The sequence below is a fragment of the Coenobita brevimanus genome, chromosome 7, assembly GCF_032717465.1.
Source record: "Coenobita brevimanus isolate Jiangsu-jjx chromosome 7, ASM3271746v2, whole genome shotgun sequence".
NCBI classification, from domain to species: domain Eukaryota; kingdom Metazoa; phylum Arthropoda; class Malacostraca; order Decapoda; family Coenobitidae; genus Coenobita; species Coenobita brevimanus.
This window is the reverse complement of record NC_136960.1, coordinates 6629664-6646928: the sequence shown is the minus strand read 5'-3', so window position 1 is coordinate 6646928 and position 17265 is coordinate 6629664. Positions and strand designations below refer to the sequence as shown.

Here is a 17265-nt window from a genome sequence, read left to right as displayed (position 1 = left end):
CATTTCGAGATGCCTGGACACGATGCGTTTAGAAGATTGATGGTCGTAGGCAGCAGGAAATGCAGACAGAAGACAGTTCCATAGCTGACCTGTTGCTTACATGAAGGACTGGGAGTATTGGTTAACATAGAGTTATAGCTACCTAGGTAAAAACAGATTAAGGTGAATAGAATATAGTATGTTTATTTGATACTTGCAGGGTGGGCAGATGACTCGCGTGTGCAGCTAACCTATGATGACGAGCGAGGAGGAGCGAGGCAGTGTGAGCAGGAGCGAGTGTGAGGGCGAGAGCGAGGGTGGGGAGGGGACGGCACAGGACCCCAACGCTACCCCACCCAACACACTCACAGACCAACGCACTCTCATAAACAGGAGAGGCAAAATCGTAAACGGATTTGTAGACGGGAATAAGAACGTCAAAGTAGCGAGGGAAAACAAGAGAACGCGATCGAGGAAGCCCGCATGGAAGGGTAGGAGAAGTCAAGGGTCTGACAGTGGTGTGGGCGAGGGATCAGAATCAGAGCCAACCAAGTCAGGAGTGGAGAAGAGGTCAGGTGAGGCAGGAGGTGAGAAGGGAAACAGGAACGGGAGGACGTCGGGAGGGTCAAACGCCTCCAAGAAGGAAGAGATGACACAGCTAGAGCAGGAACTGGAGCAGGAGATGCGGTACAGGTGAGCCATCATGCTAATTATTACACCACCTGACTCTGGTATAGGCTACAAAGCACAGTGGATATTAGTACAGATATTCCCTTTCATTCTTTCACTTCTTACAGTTCTCTTCTTTCTTCTGAATCATTTCCCCCTCATTTACTGTCATGTTTAGGGTGAAAAAAAAAAATGAAGTACAGTACACACTTGGGGAAACTTTTCTAATTGTTGCCGGTGTGTGGTTCTTCTGAGTTGTTGTTTCCTCCGGCTGCTCCCTCAAAGAGCCACGCTGGAACAGCTGCTGGAGGTCAAGCGATACCTGTCTAGTAAGGACCCGTAAGTGTACCTTTCCTTCATCACCTTCTACCGCTGAGAACGATACCATGATAGCTGCAGGCCATTATGGGGTCCCAGCTGGTCGTGTGCACCAAGGTCTAATGAATACTCTATATCACTAGACCTTGGCCCCGTGCGCTGGAGTCTAATGAATAATCTACTCCTTATACCACTAGACCTTGGCCGTAGACACCAAGGTCTAATGAATACTGGACTATATACATCACTAGATCTTGGCCGTGTTACCAGAGTCCACTCTGCTGTCTATATCATTAGACCTTGGCCGTGTGCACGAAAGTCTAACTGATATTATACACTTCCTTGACCGTGTGCACAAGGTCTATTGACCACTGTGCTGTATCACCAGGTCTTGGTGTGCACGACTGAAACATTGCACAGCTGGGATGCCCGCCCCAGTACCCCGATTGAGATTACGGTGCGGCTGCTGGGTTGATGCGGACCATGTCAGTGCAGCATGGAGCTTCTGTGTCAGTTGTGGTCGCTAACTCGCTACTTGCATTGTGCTTCACTACGTCACACTCATCCTTAGACATTATTAGGTCGCCTCCATACAAAATGCTTACTGACGTAGGCGGGTGCTGGCTGTAGTTAGCGTAACTGTAACCCATACAAGTGGTCCCCGATGCTGGTGGGTGCGGGCGAGAACTTCCTTGGGCTTCAGTGATGCAGAACTCCCGCCCGCTCCAGCAAGCATTTGGTGTGGACGTGTCCTTACTGTATGCGTTAATCTATTGCTCGTTTGACTTGTTATGAAATTACAAAAATTTTGCAGTATCCAGTGTAACGAGTCCGCTGTTTTTCTAGGTGGTTTTCAGCAGTAATTTTTCCTGTGCTTGCATATATTTTTAACATACATAATATGTACGTGGCTTGCAGCTTTGTTGAAGTGTCGGCACTAATTCTATGTTGGTAGTCATTATGTATATTTTGCATGCAAAATCTTTATATATTGACAGATGTAACAGCTGTAATGTTTGGAGTCCAATAATTAAACACACACACACACACACACACACATTATATATATATATATATATATATATATATATATATATATATATATATATATACTCACATCTGTATATATCTTCATCGTTAAAGAATATACCTATTTGTATTTATACTTATCCATACTGTTTTCACTAAGCCACTACAGTATCTGGTAGAAAGGCACATAGTAGAAGACTTACCCCCCCCCCCAACGTTGAACACCCTTCATACAGACTGTTTCAGGCTACTCTTAAAAAAAAAAAAAAAAGTCTCAGTGTGTGGGGTCAACCTCAGTCATTCTGTTCTCTGATGTATTTCTTTATTCTTGCAAACAATGCAATTTTACTTAGCATGAACAGGATGTTTGGTCAGACACAGCCAACATTAGCCGTTTCTCTAGTAGTATGTTAACTCCTCCTCAGGGTTAATATAATGGTGTGAAGGCAACAAGAATGCAACGAAAAATTTGTCATTGAGTGATTTTTTTTTATTTTTATGGGGTGTGAATGGAAGTAACAGAATCTGGAGTGGCGTTAACTCCGCAGTTGGTTTATTCCTGCAACTTCATGTGGCGGCCATCATTCACTCACTTAATACAGTGCTGCCCTTGCAATGGTGCCCCTGCTACCTGGGTTTATATATATATATATATATATATATATATATATATATATATATATATATATATATATATATATATATATATATATATATATATATATATATATAAAACATGATTAAGTTATAATAGTACAATACAACTGAAAGGGTGTTGGATATATTTTCGGCCACTTATACGTATTATGACATACCCAGTTCTTAAGAGTTCCAACTGTCTTGAAATTATTTTCATACCTTAGATTGTGTCCTTTAACATACAGGATATTTTCTTATGAAGAGGAGTGTTAAGTAATATATCTTTGTTGTGTTTCTCTCGTGTTTCTGAGTACTAATAGCCTGTATCACAAAAATGACTGATACAATGACGGACGTGAACGTAGCCAGAAGTGATACCGCTATTGCCCCCAGGGACACCATCCAGTGGTCCGTGGCGGTGCTGCAGCAGAGTGTGGATGAGCTGAAGAAACAGCTGGATGCTGTCAAGGAGGGCGGCCAGGAGGAAGGTCAGTACAATGCCCGACCATGACCCATCTCATCCCATCCCACACCCAACCATTCCCCATTCCACCCCACCCCACTAGCTTTGTCCTTTATATCACTGAGCAACGTAAAATGAACTTACGAAAGGACGAAAATCTAGGTCAAGTTAAAATGAAAAAAATATAGTAGTAATTGTGGTATAACCTTTTATGAATCTCTTCATGATGTGAGATATGTGAAGTAGTAGTAGTTGTTGGTGTTGTAGTAGTTGCTGTCTCAGGCTTAGCTGCATGTGAGCCCGGTGGACTGCAAGCCTACGTTTCTCTCCTCCTGCAGTCCACCATCCTCATGTCGGGGGATAGGGAAGGAAGTGAGAGACGGTTGTATGACCAGGCAGATGAGCCATGTGGTTACATCAGTGCCACCACATGAAGACGTCCCTCCCCAGCACCTGGTGTGTGTGTGTGTGTGTGTGTGTGTGTTTAATACGAACCCTTTTACTCATGTACGATATGAGTAACCCTCGTTCCTTATCTCACTGTTGGAGTGTCAGGGAGTGAGTTTAAGCTGCGGTTCGAGGCCCAGAAGCGACTGAACGCCAAGTTGGAGGAGCAGACGGAGTGGTACCAGAGCGAGGTGAACAAGACCAGGGAGAAGATCAAGCGAGGTGGGTCATGCGCGGTTATCATAGCATTTCATAATACGGTGATGGACGAGAGGGTCGCCTTCCCGTGGTGGCGTCTACGAACCTGTTTGGAGGATCTTGCCCCGAAGCTGATTTCCGTTCTGAGCGCCATTTTTGCGCTTTTCCTTGTCCATGAAAACGCAAGCTAAGTTTGGTTTTGTTTGTTAGTATCAAGTTAGGTTAGTTTCTTCATCAAGTAGGTTAATCTGCTAGTTTAGATAAGGTTAGGATAGGTCAAGTTGGGTTTAAGTAAAAGGGAAAAAATAAAGGGAAGAGTGATCATCCTGGGACAGCCGAACTTAGCACAAAGGGCAAAAATGGTGCACCGAACGGAAATTTGCTGCCCGGTTGAGGAAGCCTCCCAGCCCGAACGAAGATTCCAGCTGGACCCACAAACGGCCCTCACCCGTCACCATCTCCACCAAAGAGGGCGGATGGTGGGCAGCAGAAGTGGTCAGTTTCTTGCAAGCCACTGGGTTCACGAGATGATCCTGGGGTTGCAACAACAACATGACAGAGATGTGGCGAGAATTATTCAACTAGAGCTCAGTACAATAGGTGAATAATGTCGTTTGGAGAAAATAGCTAAACAAATAAATACATAAATAAATAGATAAATAAAACTCACTAGACTGTATGAGTTGATAATTTTTAAAAAGTGTGAGTAGTGGACACACACTAACTCATTTCCCCACCGTGGTGTCCTGAATCACAGTGCAGCGGAAGGGTGCCCGCTGCATTAATGGCCTAAGTATGTGTGTTGATGCATACCCACGCTGGTTTGACATGCACTGTGTGCTTAACTTGAGCATTTGAATGGCACCTCATTATTTGTGCACAGATGATACTTCACCAACAGTGACAATTGGCGAAGAAAGTAATAATCTTAGACTAATCTCGTTACAGTTTAAGAAATTCATATACAGTATAGTAACTCGTCAGTGGATTCCTGTTTGACGTGGGAATTTCCCAGTACAACGATTGTTGTAAGAAGATATTAATTAAAAATATCATGGTTGTCGATTAGTCCATCCACCATCCTAACTCTGTTTCATACTGATGAACGAGGTGGGAGGGGCTCATGAGGCAGGACCAGAACACTATAAAAGCTGACTAACTATCAATCAGACATCCTAGGAAAACGGCTAATTATCCATTCACTCATCACTCAAGCATTCAGAATTCTCGTTTGCATTTCACAGGCCATACTATCCACACCAAGTGGTGCTTCAGAATGCCTAGGGTATGCTATGCTCTTATCTCACATGCATGTCATATGACGAATTGAGAGGCACAATTGTCATGCCTAAGAAATAAATAATACTGCTGATTCAGCAGATTAAAAACTGACAATAAACTGAGGACTCAACTCACTTCACTTCTCTTGTGTGTGATGGTTGAGCTAACTTTACGCTTTCCATTTGCTCCTCAGTGACTTGTCTTCCCTATCTGTTTGCACTGTGTTTAAACTCCCTTGATAAGCACCCTTTGTGTCCTCTGAGTATAGCTTTTTTCATAACTGCCGGACGCCTGTGTGTGTGTGTGTGTGTGTGTGTGTGTGTGTGTGTGTGTGTGTGTGTGTGTGTGTGTGTGTGCGTGCGTGTGTGTGTGTGTGTGTGTGTGTGTGTGTGTGTGTGTGTGTGTGTGTGTGTGTTCTGCAAATGTGTCAGAATATGTGTGAATGATGTGATTCTTGATGGCAGACAAACAGAGCACCTTAAAAAGGCTGATAAACCCCAAGCACAGTTTTACGTGTTTCACAAGATGTTAGAAGGAGAAACTGACACTTCCAGAATCTGTACATTCTTTTACCATCCTGTCCTGTTCATATACTCGTACTATTATATCGTCTTAATCTTACTTAATGTGCCTTTCGCTTTCAGTCACTGTATTTGTATTCCTGATGTGATTAAGCAGAATCATTTAGTTCTGTCAATATATATAGAGTTAGACCCCATGTTAGCCAAAAACAAATCGCCTCCCTGTCACCCTGTTCTGTACCTGCTGCCTGCCCCACCTCCAATTCACACACCCCTTTTTCATTTATCCCTCCACCCCATCCCTCCATCTCATCCTTGGTCTATCCCTCTCCCTCTCACCCTCCAATTAATTGTTATATTCATGGAGAGCCGTGGCCAGAAATAGTAACGATGCTGTGTTACCTGTTTACCGGCAGGTCAGGAGTACACCTTCGATCAAGACTTGGATCAGTACACCGAGGTGAGTTACTCGCCAAAGTACCAAAGCCGAATTGGGAGTTGTGGGGACCCTGGGGCGCGGAATCTTGTAGAAGCCCCCTAAGATTAATGTAGCAATACTTTCCTACTTATTTTCGGTAACTGACTAACTGATCATGATTTTTCAGTACACATACTTCCTTCGAACTGCTCACATCACCGCCGTAGTTTCAGCTGAATCAAATCTTTCTGGAAATCAATTAAATCCCATTCACAAAGGTTTTTAAGATTTATTAAAACCACATTCTGAAAAGTTACTTACAGTTTGTTGCTTCCTCAGTACTATCGTCAGTAACCTACAGAATATATGGTCCACTGTTGAGTAACCCCTACGAAATCCGGCCTACATGTTCTCTTAGCTAATTGGCATCTAGTGTTATACCAGTTCTGTTTGGTAAGATTATTGGTAAAAGTCTGTACATAACCGGGAGAGAACCTGTTGGAAAATACTTGCCTTAAGTGTTTCCTTTTTGTCATTTTAAGTAAGTATTCCCTTCCCCCTCCCCTGGCGTGTGTGTGTCATGGCGGCGTCAGTTTGAGCTTCTGCGTATGGTGAAAAGTCTGGAGCGCGAGAGAAACAACCTGTACAGTGACCTAAGGGGCAAGAGCTGGCTGCTGGACAACCAATCTAAGGTGAGGTTGGAACACACTGCACGCTGCCATCATCAATGGTATAGTCGGTTAGTTTTCATCTGAAGGAACTAAGCAACCCTCACAAATTGAACACTGAGTCGTGGTTGCTTGACAAACTCGATAAAGCTGTTGGTAGGAATGAGTCTCCTTGGTTACCAGTCAAATCTCCCCTTCAGTCTGACTATACATGGCTATCAACTGAGCTGAAAGGGGTTAGTGATCTTTGCCAGGTAACACAAACCGATTATAATTATGGATATTAGCTGATGACGCCACGATATGATATTAGTTTTCTATTACTTGTTGCACCCCAGGGAATCGCAAAGAAATGTTCAGCTGAAATAATTTTCTGGCTGTATTCAAAATGTTCAATTGAAATAATAATCTGGCTAATTCAAATTTCGCTTAAACATTATAGAGTCTACCGTAGAGGTATGTAAGGACGTACGGACATTGCACCATCTTAGTACCATAAACATTTCCCACACATTCTTGTCCCCCAAAAAGTACTAATGCAGTATGATTGTTCGGGAATTTTAGTACGTGAAGGAGTTATTATTCATGTATTAATATTTTGTTCAGGGATACCACGGCCTTCTGGAGTTGTTATTTACGTTTTGTTACTGTTCAGGAATATTGCTTTTAAACTTTATTGGGTTCAGGAATATTACTTTTAAGCATTAATGGTTTCAGAAATAATACCTTTAAGTTTTATGGGTTCAAGAATATTACCTTTAAGCTTTATTGTGTTCAGGAATATTACCTTTAAGCTTTACTGGGTTCAGGAATATTACTTTTAAGCTTTATTGGGTTCAGGAATATCATTATCTGAAGGAAATAATTCGCGCGTAAAATATTGCTCAGGTTTTTTTATGTTGAGAAATTCTACAACTTCATTTGTTTATTTTCCTGATATTTTCGTGTTCAGAAATTCTACCACTTAAGGGGCTGTTATTTTCCTCTTAATTCTGTGTTCAGGAATACTACCACTTGAAGGAGCTGATCCGCGCTTACACCGGTGATCTGACGATGGTGAACCGGTCCCTGGAACAGCTGTGGAAGCAACGCAGTCTCAGCCATGACTCTGCCTTCACGGGGGGCGCCACACCTGTCACATCACCTGGGGGCGTTAAGTGGAGGTAAGCGGAGGAGGAGGGAAGGAAGAGGGAGAAGAGCAAGGAAATGCGGAAGGAAAGAAGAAGGAGGGCAGAGAGAGAGGGAAAGGACAGATGGAAGAAGTGGGGAAAAGAGAGAGGAGCGGGGCAAGAAAAAAGGAAAGAAAAGAGGAGGGAGGGCAAGGAGAGAAGAATGGGAAGAGGAAGGGATCACGGAGAGTGAAAGAAAGAGGGAGCAGGGGAATGAGGGAGGGTAAGAAAGGGGAAAGAGAGTAACGAGAGGGGAAAGGAAAGAGGGAAGAAGTAAGGAAGGGCTTGAGAGAGGGGGAAAAAAAATGACAAGAGGGAGGCATGGTAGGGAAGAAGGGAGGGAGGGGAGGAAGTGTAGCAGACTGGGCAGATCAGTTGATGTGATAATGGGGCCTTTTTCTGAGTGATTTTGAATATTTCTTAATCCCTGTTCTTTAACGATTAATTCTGTACCTAACACCACAGTATCCTTTTGTATATTGATGCACACTACGTCTCTACTAAGACCGTATCAATTGCTTGCTGGGGAATGTTAAGATGATATGTAGCCTAAAAAAGAATATGAAGGAGTAAAAGGCAAAATAAATCGCTAAGGACGAGGTGTAAAGAGGCCTCCCATACCACTTAAAATATGATACCGTATTCCAAGTGGCAGGAGGCTTCGTAACACCTCCTTCTTACCGATTTATTCTGCATATCACGCCTTAACATTTTATTCTTTGTTTTTATACATTTTTGATAATGATATACTCCTCATCAATAGCACACAAGACAATATTGAGGTGTAATATCCAGAATAAATCGCTAAGGATGATGTGCTGCGATCTCCAGTGCATCTTAGAATACTATTATTATTATTATTATTATTACTACTACTACTACTACTACTACTATTATCGCTCCTCTTCAGAATAACTAATTTTCTTGATCATAGTTGGAATACTTACTAGATACCAAGAAGTCACAAAATTTCAAGGGTGATATTTTTTCAGCAGATTTGTCCTTGATGCCGTTCGTGATCAGAGGTAATTTTGCGTTCAGTCCTTCAGTAAAGTAGAATATATTAGTAGCCCCCAGAGAGAGACATAATCTTGATCTACTAAACCTATTCAGCCCGTAGACGCATTTATTGTATTATCACCGCCTCCAGACGATTTATGCAGCTTTTGGGAGGCTTGTGTTAGTGTATGGGGTAAATGAAGACAATGTATAACCCGCATAACAATGTAAAACCCCCATAACCCCACCACCACCACCACCACCTGTTTCTCATCGTCCTCCCTTTTCTGAATATAAATCGTCTGGGGTTGGAAAGAATACTGTACAAAATGCGTCACCGGATTCCACGTATTAAAGCATGATAGTAGAACATTTCCAAGGCTAAAATTAAACACGCATGAAATTAACCCCAAACTTGTTATTATAAAGCCTAAAATCTTGCTTCTGTAACGCTTATTCATATTTCAGCTGCTTTACCTCAAGAAATTGATATAAAAACAATTATTTTCTGATACGTCGACTAACAGCTACCAAAATATAATCAAACTCTTGTCCCCTTGCTTTTAAAAGTCTGAAAGTGAGCTGAACAGGAACAGGCTCACTGCATGACGCTCTCAAAATGTGTGTGTGTGTGTGTGTGTGTGTGTGTGTGTGTGTGTGTGTGTGTGTGTGTGTGTGTGTGTGTGTGTGTGTGTGTGTGTGTGTGTGTGTGATGGAAACAGAGTCAAACAAACTCTTCTTTTTTTATCGGCGATTCTATTGATAACACACTATCCTGTCTAGTATGAAGAACTCAAGCTGTGCAGATTGGGCTGAAATATCTTGCCATCTGTTTTAGGCAAATGTAAGTAATCTCTCTTACTTGAGTGCCCGAATTTTAATATGTATATAGTTTCTGTCATTACCGAATAAGCACTTTCTTAAATCACTATAGATGTTACAACAGAACGACATACCACACCTTCTACTGAACATTAAGGCATAATTTGGGTGATAGTGGTGTTAGATTTCTATGTTTCTATACTCAGAGGACTTAATTTCGGAGGGGCTGGCCACTAACAAATCGCCTTCTTTCCATCTTACCCCGCCATCATGTCTGTTGTCCCTCCATCTCACACCATCCTCATTCATGTACCTACCGCTTCATCCTATCCTTCGTATCCAGGTCTGTCGAAATGAACAGATCTTAAATTTAGCCCTCTCTTTTTTAGTTTTTCCTGGAGAGAACGGCTTTGCGGGCTTCTAGTGTTTGGTTCTGTCATCACTACATAAAAAATGCTCTCTCTCAGTTGTGATGAATTTGATATGAGAACAATAGTGTGTGAGTGAATTTAAAGGTGAAAGTAATCCAGTAAAGACGTTATTGTTTAGAGTTGGTGATGTGTTGATGTTTGTGTGACGCGAGGCTGTTGGCTTACCTGGCTGGACTGGGCTGACCATAAGACAACACACATTGTATTGATCCGGTGTGGCAATGCGGACAGTTCCACACCACACCATACTACCCTCTCACACCACACCACACTTCACCACACCACATGCCTCCCCACACCATAACACGCCACACCACACCACCTGCCTTCCAACATCATACCACACCACATTGATGTACCTCCACACACACACACACACACACACACACACACACACACACACACACACACACACACACACACACACACACACACACACACACAAAGTAATTATATGGCAAAGGATTAGTGAAATCAGTAACATAGAGATATAATGTGTATGAGGAGAGTCCATTGGTCATGTATTATAAGTCTGATGTTACTCCTATATAACAAACAAATGCGTTCATCGTCGTTGTACTTGTATCGTGCCGGGATAACCTTCAGCTGGCAAAAACGCGAGGTCAATATCATCATCTCCATCAACAACAGAACAAAAACATATCCTACCCATGAACCCCTATGACTTCCTGATCTCATCCTACCCATAAGCCCGTATTATTCTACGCATGAACCTACGACCCTCTGACATCTTACCAATTACCCTTTCTGAAGTAACCCATCTAATTACGTGACCTCCTTCCCCCCCTGTGACGGCAGCGGGCAGTCCGGTATCAGGCCGTCCCAGCGCATCCTGGACCCCCGCAAAGGCCCCATCAGGAAGACTGCTGGCGTGCGCTCCCTCCCCCGCCTTGACCAGGAGGCACTCGACCACTACACCTCCTCCAACCTCTTCAGGAAAGCTCGATCCAGGTGTGTTCTTCGTCACCCTTGCCTCAGGCAGTGTCCACACCAAACGCTTGCAGGTGCGGACGGGAGTTCTGCTTATCCGTACCCCAAAATCGTTCTTGCCTGCGTCCAGTGGTACCATTTGAATGGGTTACAAGAATGCAAAAACCATTTACGACTTTAGCTGTTAGCCATATAACTAGATCCCACCTGATGGTCTGGTGAGTTAAGATTCTCCAGCTAGATGGGGCTCATAAATGTTTGCATCAGAAAAAGGTTGGGGTTTTATTGTTTACGCAATGCCATTCACAACTGAGCGAAGCTGGTCACCCTCGTCTTAAATGTCAGGCCTAAATAGCCTAGTTTCAGGCCTCTACACTCCTGATGAGGCAATTATGGGATTGGTTGATAGATTAACAAATTTTTAAAAATTATAAATATGCCTCTGCATGAAAGCTCACTTTACATATTTTATGTTTAGAGCCAAGTTTCTATTGCAGAAAATAATAATCTGGCATACGTCCCACAGAATATTAGTTTTTCACTCAGGATGTCAGATTATTGACTATTCCCAAAATTACAGTAATACCATACACCACATATCAGCTGTCTGCCATCATTGCTGCAGCCAACAATCACATCAAGCCGAAAGTGTGGTTTTCGTGATTTAAAAAAAAAAAAAAAAAAAAAAAAACAGGTAAATAAAATAAAAGATATGTGTCTTGTCCGCAGGTCCCGTGGCCACCCCAGCGTCAGAGCCAAGTCACTGGACACCCGGAAGGAGGACATGGAGGCCCCCGAAGTGGTGAGTGTCCCTTCCTAGCCCAACTTTTCACAGCCTGTAATGCAGTGGCGGTCATAAATGTCGATACACTTTTTAACGATAAGTAACGAGACTGTGAATGCTGACTTTCCAAACCCACTATTGCTACATTCGTGTCTGCCACTGCATCATGTTAAGTTAGTCACAAACACCTCAGATCATCCCCAACACTTCATTTTTCCTCTGACTATAACTCTTTCACTGGTATTATCACTGGCTGAAGATAGACATTTCTTTGCTATGGCAGTCCCTACCAGTTAAGAGGTTTAACTGGCATCTCTTTAGCTCTTGCACTGGCACTGATGTACTTAGGTCTTTTATGCTGGCTAAAACTAGATGACATTATTCAGCTATATGTGCCCTGTGCCTATCAGAGTATTAAAATTAGCGATGAAGAGAAAATTTGTCATCCTAGAGTTTCCTACAAAGCGAAGGACTACTTTAGTTACCTTTAAAGACCAACTCCAATAAAGCTGAACCTGCTGGGACCTTTTTTTTTTTTTTTTTTTTTTCAGGAATGTTGTTCTGACGGGTTGGTTTTGGTCTGTTACACTGTGATGTCCTGCGCCGCTCTGTACACCTTTCATTTTAACTTGGCCTGAAAATGTCATCTCTCGATCTTGAATATTGAGTTGTAGCGATACATTAACATTAAAATACTTGTAGAATGCTAGTCACAAAGAAGTGCTGTGGAGAGGATATACAGTAGAGCCGAACCACTGCCTTTTTCTGTCGCCATGCTATGCTAAATAAGCTGCAAAAGGACGAAAATCTGGACCAAATTAATGTAAAGAGAGCATAACCTCTCTGCAGCCCCCACCTAAATGTCCTTTCCTCCTCCTTCCCCCAGGTGACGGCACTCAGCCCCGTGCACCGTGCCAAGTCCGAGGAAGGGCAGTCTCAGCGCTCTTCATCTGGTGTGTTTGACGAGTCCTACGAGGCTAGCAATGAAGCCTCCACCACAGCATCCGTTGAGCTGGGTTCAGACAAGCTTTGAAATTGACAGGCTGTGGAGAATCGACCGCCTGTAAGATTCTGGCAGACTGAAACTAACCAGCTTTAAGTTTCTAATAGGCTTTGCAACTGACAGGCTGTGAGGAATGGACCGGTTTTGATATTCTGATAGGCTTTGAGATTGACAGGCTGCAAGGAACTGACCAATTGTAAGATTCTCACCGTCTCTGAGGACCCAACAGGCTTGGAGGGCATTCTAATTGTGACAATGAGCCGCGATGTACGAGTAAGCGAGCTCCTAATTTTCTGAAGGTCATTTATAGAACACCTGTAATTGTGTGATGTAATTAGCCTGCATTCCACATTACAGGCCGTTGTTAGGAACGATTCAGAAAGGTCAGACATGCTCCATCATCATCACTGAAATGGAGTGTTTAGTCATACTTTTGCGTTCAGTTTTCATCATAGGGTCCTGAAAGTCTTATCAGTTCTGAGGCTTTGACAGACATTAAGGATCTGGTGGGAAGACTGTGTGGCTTTGGCATGTTGCTGGGACTTAGTGAGTTTTACAACAGATCAGTGTGCTATAATGAAAAATAGCAACAAATTTATCATTACCTACCACAAGCAATAATTTCTGTAGTGAGAAGTGCAATACCTTACGTCTCAATAACGTGAATAGCAGCTTCATCTTCTTTCGACCAATGATCATCAGCAGGAAATAGGTGATCATCACTTGGTTGTATTTACCCATAGTGTGAATGTTTGATGGAATGATTGCCCTTAGTCTTTGTGTATAGTGTCGTCAGTGTTATCAGTCTGAGTGGCGAAGGAAATTGTTAGTTCAGATTCATGATTAAGTGAGAGCCAGATTTCGCCGAGTCATAGATATAACTACGAATCCAGTAGTTGATGTGATGGCTGACGTCAAAATCAGGTCCACTTATGAACGAACTCTTAAATTGAATTAGATATATAGATCAAGAGTAGTGCAGAATTATACAAAATAAATATTCATTCCACACCGCTAGGAAAATGCTATGTATTAAGGTGCCGCCACACCAAGGCCGGAACCAGACTTATTCTGACGCGATTTGTGCCATTATGTACTGTACGTATCCACTCCCTCGATGTAGGCTAGTGCTGCTCTCGGGTGACTGTCCTTTCCTCTCTTCCTTCCTTCTTTCCTTCCTTCCTCTTCTGTCTTCCTTTCCTTCTTTCTTTCCTCTTCCGTCTGTCTACGGGTGACTGCATTGAGTGACATGGCAAATGGTTTCCTGTACACCAGGAAACCATTTACCACACTGCGTGGTAACCATATAACCAAACTATGACGCATGGTGGTTTAGTGGGTAATTAAGGAGCTCCAGCCAGATTGAGCCTGTGTAGGTTTATATCCAAGGGCTGGTTGGGGGGTATTGCTCACGTAATGCCACTCAGGGATGAGTGAGGCTGGTCACTCTCATCTTAAATGTCAGGACAAACTTGCCTAGCCCCGGGCTCCTACGCTCCTCATGGGGAAACACAGGATTAGATGATGAGAAGGAGGAGGAGGAGGAGTAATGTTGGAAAAAGAGCACCTCGTTTCACTGGGCCATATTCTGACCAATCTATTTCTCACCGTTAGACATCATGCAGGTAACAGTGAAAAGCATTATGGTCAGAAAGTGACCCAGTGAAACGGGGTGTTGTTATTCCAACATTACTCCTAACGTACATAATCGGACAATTCGCGTCAAAATAAGTCTGGTTCCGGACTTGGTGTGGCGGGGCCCTTACTTCCGAAGCCTGCCTTAAGTTTCCCTCTCCCTTGCATCGTTGTAGCAGTTAAAGAACCGCAGCGTGTTTGGTCCAGCCCGAGAACACTGTATGTGTTCAATCTGGGTTAACAGTATGGAGCTGTTTGGGATCTAGATTCAAAATAATCCCTAATCCAGTCTCAAGTCGCTCCTCCTGTTTCAAGATTAAGATGTTTGGGGGCTAGATTCAAAATAATTCCTTATCCAGTCTCAAATGACTCCTTGTATTCACAATGCTTTCCTTTTAGCCCCCAAAACTTTCAGTATTCCGGGTCTATTTAGCTAAACAGTCAGGTGCTAGCGTCAGGTGCAATGTAATGCCGTCCAGACAATAAATTTATGATGAAATGTGTGTATAATTTTGTCAGCGTGTTAGTATCCATATTAAGGTATCGACGTGAGACTTCGGAATGAGTGAGTTTGACAACTTCACTACGATGGCGTCATTTTTATTAGACGATTTTATTCAGCCTGAAGAAAAGCACCTCCTTGAGTAATTTCTCCCAAGCCAAATACAATCGTCTGATGATAGGAAGAGTGAAATATAAAATACATCATTGTACTGAAGGCTAGGGTGAGAGGGGTTGAAACAGGGCTGCAAAGGAATTATATGCCATAATTATGGCTTGGTGTTAATTTTTCATTTTTCCTTCTTCACTTATTTATGAATTCTGGTTCAGTATTTTAATTGTGTATTGTAAGTAATTTAGTGTGACGTTCTTAATTCATGTTTACCCCGAATACTGTTTGTTTATAGTGCACTTTTTGTCTATTCACTGTACTGTACGGTGTATTGTGTTTTGGGTATCATCGTTGATCATATATTTAGCTGTTCGGACGTAAGGGTTCAGTGTTTCGAACTATTTCGCTCGTGAGCTGATGTTGGATCCGTGCCGTCCGTCAGTACTGTAGATCCCCTCTCGCCCCCCTTCTGAGCACTCGCTACCTTATCTCGTCCCTTTATCACACCAATCTTAATTTTTCCTTATCTTTATTTTGGTGTACCAGGGTTTGACTGATTAGCACAGAAAAGTATCTTTCACACAACTGCAGAGTAACAATATTAGTGCATAGCAGCATATAGTACTGTTATCTAGTTTATTCCTCTGAGATCGTACTGAGGGGTAAAGGTGAATCAAGAAATAGCGTTCTGTTACTGACAACACGTCCATTTATTACGAAGATAAAACAGAGGAATAAAATAGGTTGTTAACTTATTTTTTATTGCTACTTAGAGAAATATGTATAACTTATGGCGTCTTTGTACAACAGAAACCATTCACAGCAATATTAAACAAGTCATAAGGATGCCTATCAAGAAACAACAACACAGTACAACATAGTATTCATTGTCTGCACCCGTCACCACAAAAATATGGCAAAATTCACCTTTCCAATCCCCAGGTACCAAATGACCATTGTATTCTACTTAATTATTAATGTTTCATTGGATTATTGAATATCTTATACTGGGTTTTACAAGGTTAATAGGTGATCAGAGAGATGCTTCACTTTGCACCGTATACCAGTGCCAGAATAAAAGACAACTGTAGATGCTGTGCACTGCATTACGGAAACCAGTGAAGAGCCGCCTGTTTAGTCTATTTAAACAGAGATGTAGGAGTATTACATTTTGTTGTTCTCATTGAAAATACCCGTTCATTAAAGTGACACTATCAAGGGCAGCTATTATTGGTACTTTATTTATTGCAAGCTTCACTATTCTTCTATTACCCCACTAATGTACCATAAGATACCCTAGCTGTCGTCCCTATACGTACGAGTTTCCGTTCTCAAGATATACTGTAGGTAATCAGTACCTACGAGTATAAGCAGGTGACAGGAGGTGACCGGCAGTAACTTCAATATGCAACACATGTAAACAGGACAAGTGGGCCTCAGGGGATGGACTGACTAGTCTGTGCCCAGAGTCGGACACATAAAAAAGATGAATTCCTCTCTTGAAGAATTCCATTAATAAGAACTGTTAAACTAGAATGAAGCTGACCAAAACTTTAATTTACCTAAAATGAAACACTGTGCAATATTACATAATCATACAATGCTGGAGCCTGATGGCTTCACGTTGTGACACCAAGATAACCGAATGGGTTATGCAAACGTCCCTGAACTCCCTGTCCTCCGAAAGGAAAATGGTGGACTGCAGGAGGACGGCAAATTCAGCCTGCAGTCCACCTGCAGTGTCTCCTAAGCTGAATAAAATCGTCTGGAGATGGCAAGAAGAGAAGAAGAAAACCGCATCAGATGGAAGGAGTTAACTCATTCAATGTGATGATGTATTTTTCATTTTCTTGTCACCTCCAGATGATGTAATTTAACGCAATGGAAAATTTTCGATCTGGATGGGAGAAAAATTGTCTCAATAAGCCACCTTCATTACTATATGCCCTTCTTAAGGTAAATAAAATCGCTTGAAGATTGTGAAAATAAAATACGTCATTGGATTGATGGGATCAGTGAAGTCAAGTGCTGGAGTGATGTCAGTAGTGGTACCAGGCCTAATGAAGTCAGTGAGGTGATGTCAGTAGTGGTACCAGGCCTAATGAAGTCAGTGAGGTGATGTCAATAGTGGTACCAGGCCTAATGAAGTCATTGGGGTGATGTCAATAGTGGTACCAGGCCTAATGAAGTCACTGGGGTGATGTCAATAGTGGTACCAGGCCTAATGA

The 17265-nt window shown here is 42.5% G+C and overlaps 1 protein-coding gene across 3 annotated transcripts; it reads left to right on the top strand.

Annotated features, from left to right (window-relative positions):
• The first annotated feature begins 205 nt into the window (after positions 1-205).
• LOC145405156 (uncharacterized) lies at positions 206-13000 on the top strand. 3 transcript variants are annotated; one of them, XM_080276634.1, is made up of 11 exons: positions 206-672; positions 934-987; positions 3028-3122; positions 3647-3766; positions 4500-4535; positions 5961-6004; positions 6556-6654; positions 7633-7793; positions 10871-11023; positions 11732-11804; positions 12673-13000. In XM_080276634.1, the coding sequence occupies exons 1-11, from the start codon at positions 233-235 to the stop codon at positions 12817-12819; spliced, it is 1422 nt and encodes a 473-aa protein (XP_080132760.1). In that variant the 5' UTR covers positions 206-232; the 3' UTR covers positions 12820-13000. The 3 variants fall into 3 exon arrangements, with proteins under 3 accessions (XP_080132760.1, XP_080132762.1, XP_080132761.1); XM_080276636.1 differs by lacking the exon at positions 934-987; XM_080276635.1 differs by lacking the exon at positions 4500-4535.
• The last annotated feature ends 4265 nt before the right edge of the window (positions 13001-17265 follow it).

Coding starts and splice junctions, on each gene's coding strand:
- LOC145405156 (XM_080276634.1), top strand. CDS start 233: ATGATGACGAGCGAGGAGGAGCGAGGCAGTGTGAGCAGGAGCGAGTGT. Junction 3,123..3,646: donor GGAGGGCGGCCAGGAGGAAG/GTCAGTACAATG, acceptor TCACTGTTGGAG/TGTCAGGGAGTGAGTTTAAG. Junction 6,655..7,632: donor TGCTGGACAACCAATCTAAG/GTGAGGTTGGAA, acceptor TTCTGTGTTCAG/GAATACTACCACTTGAAGGA.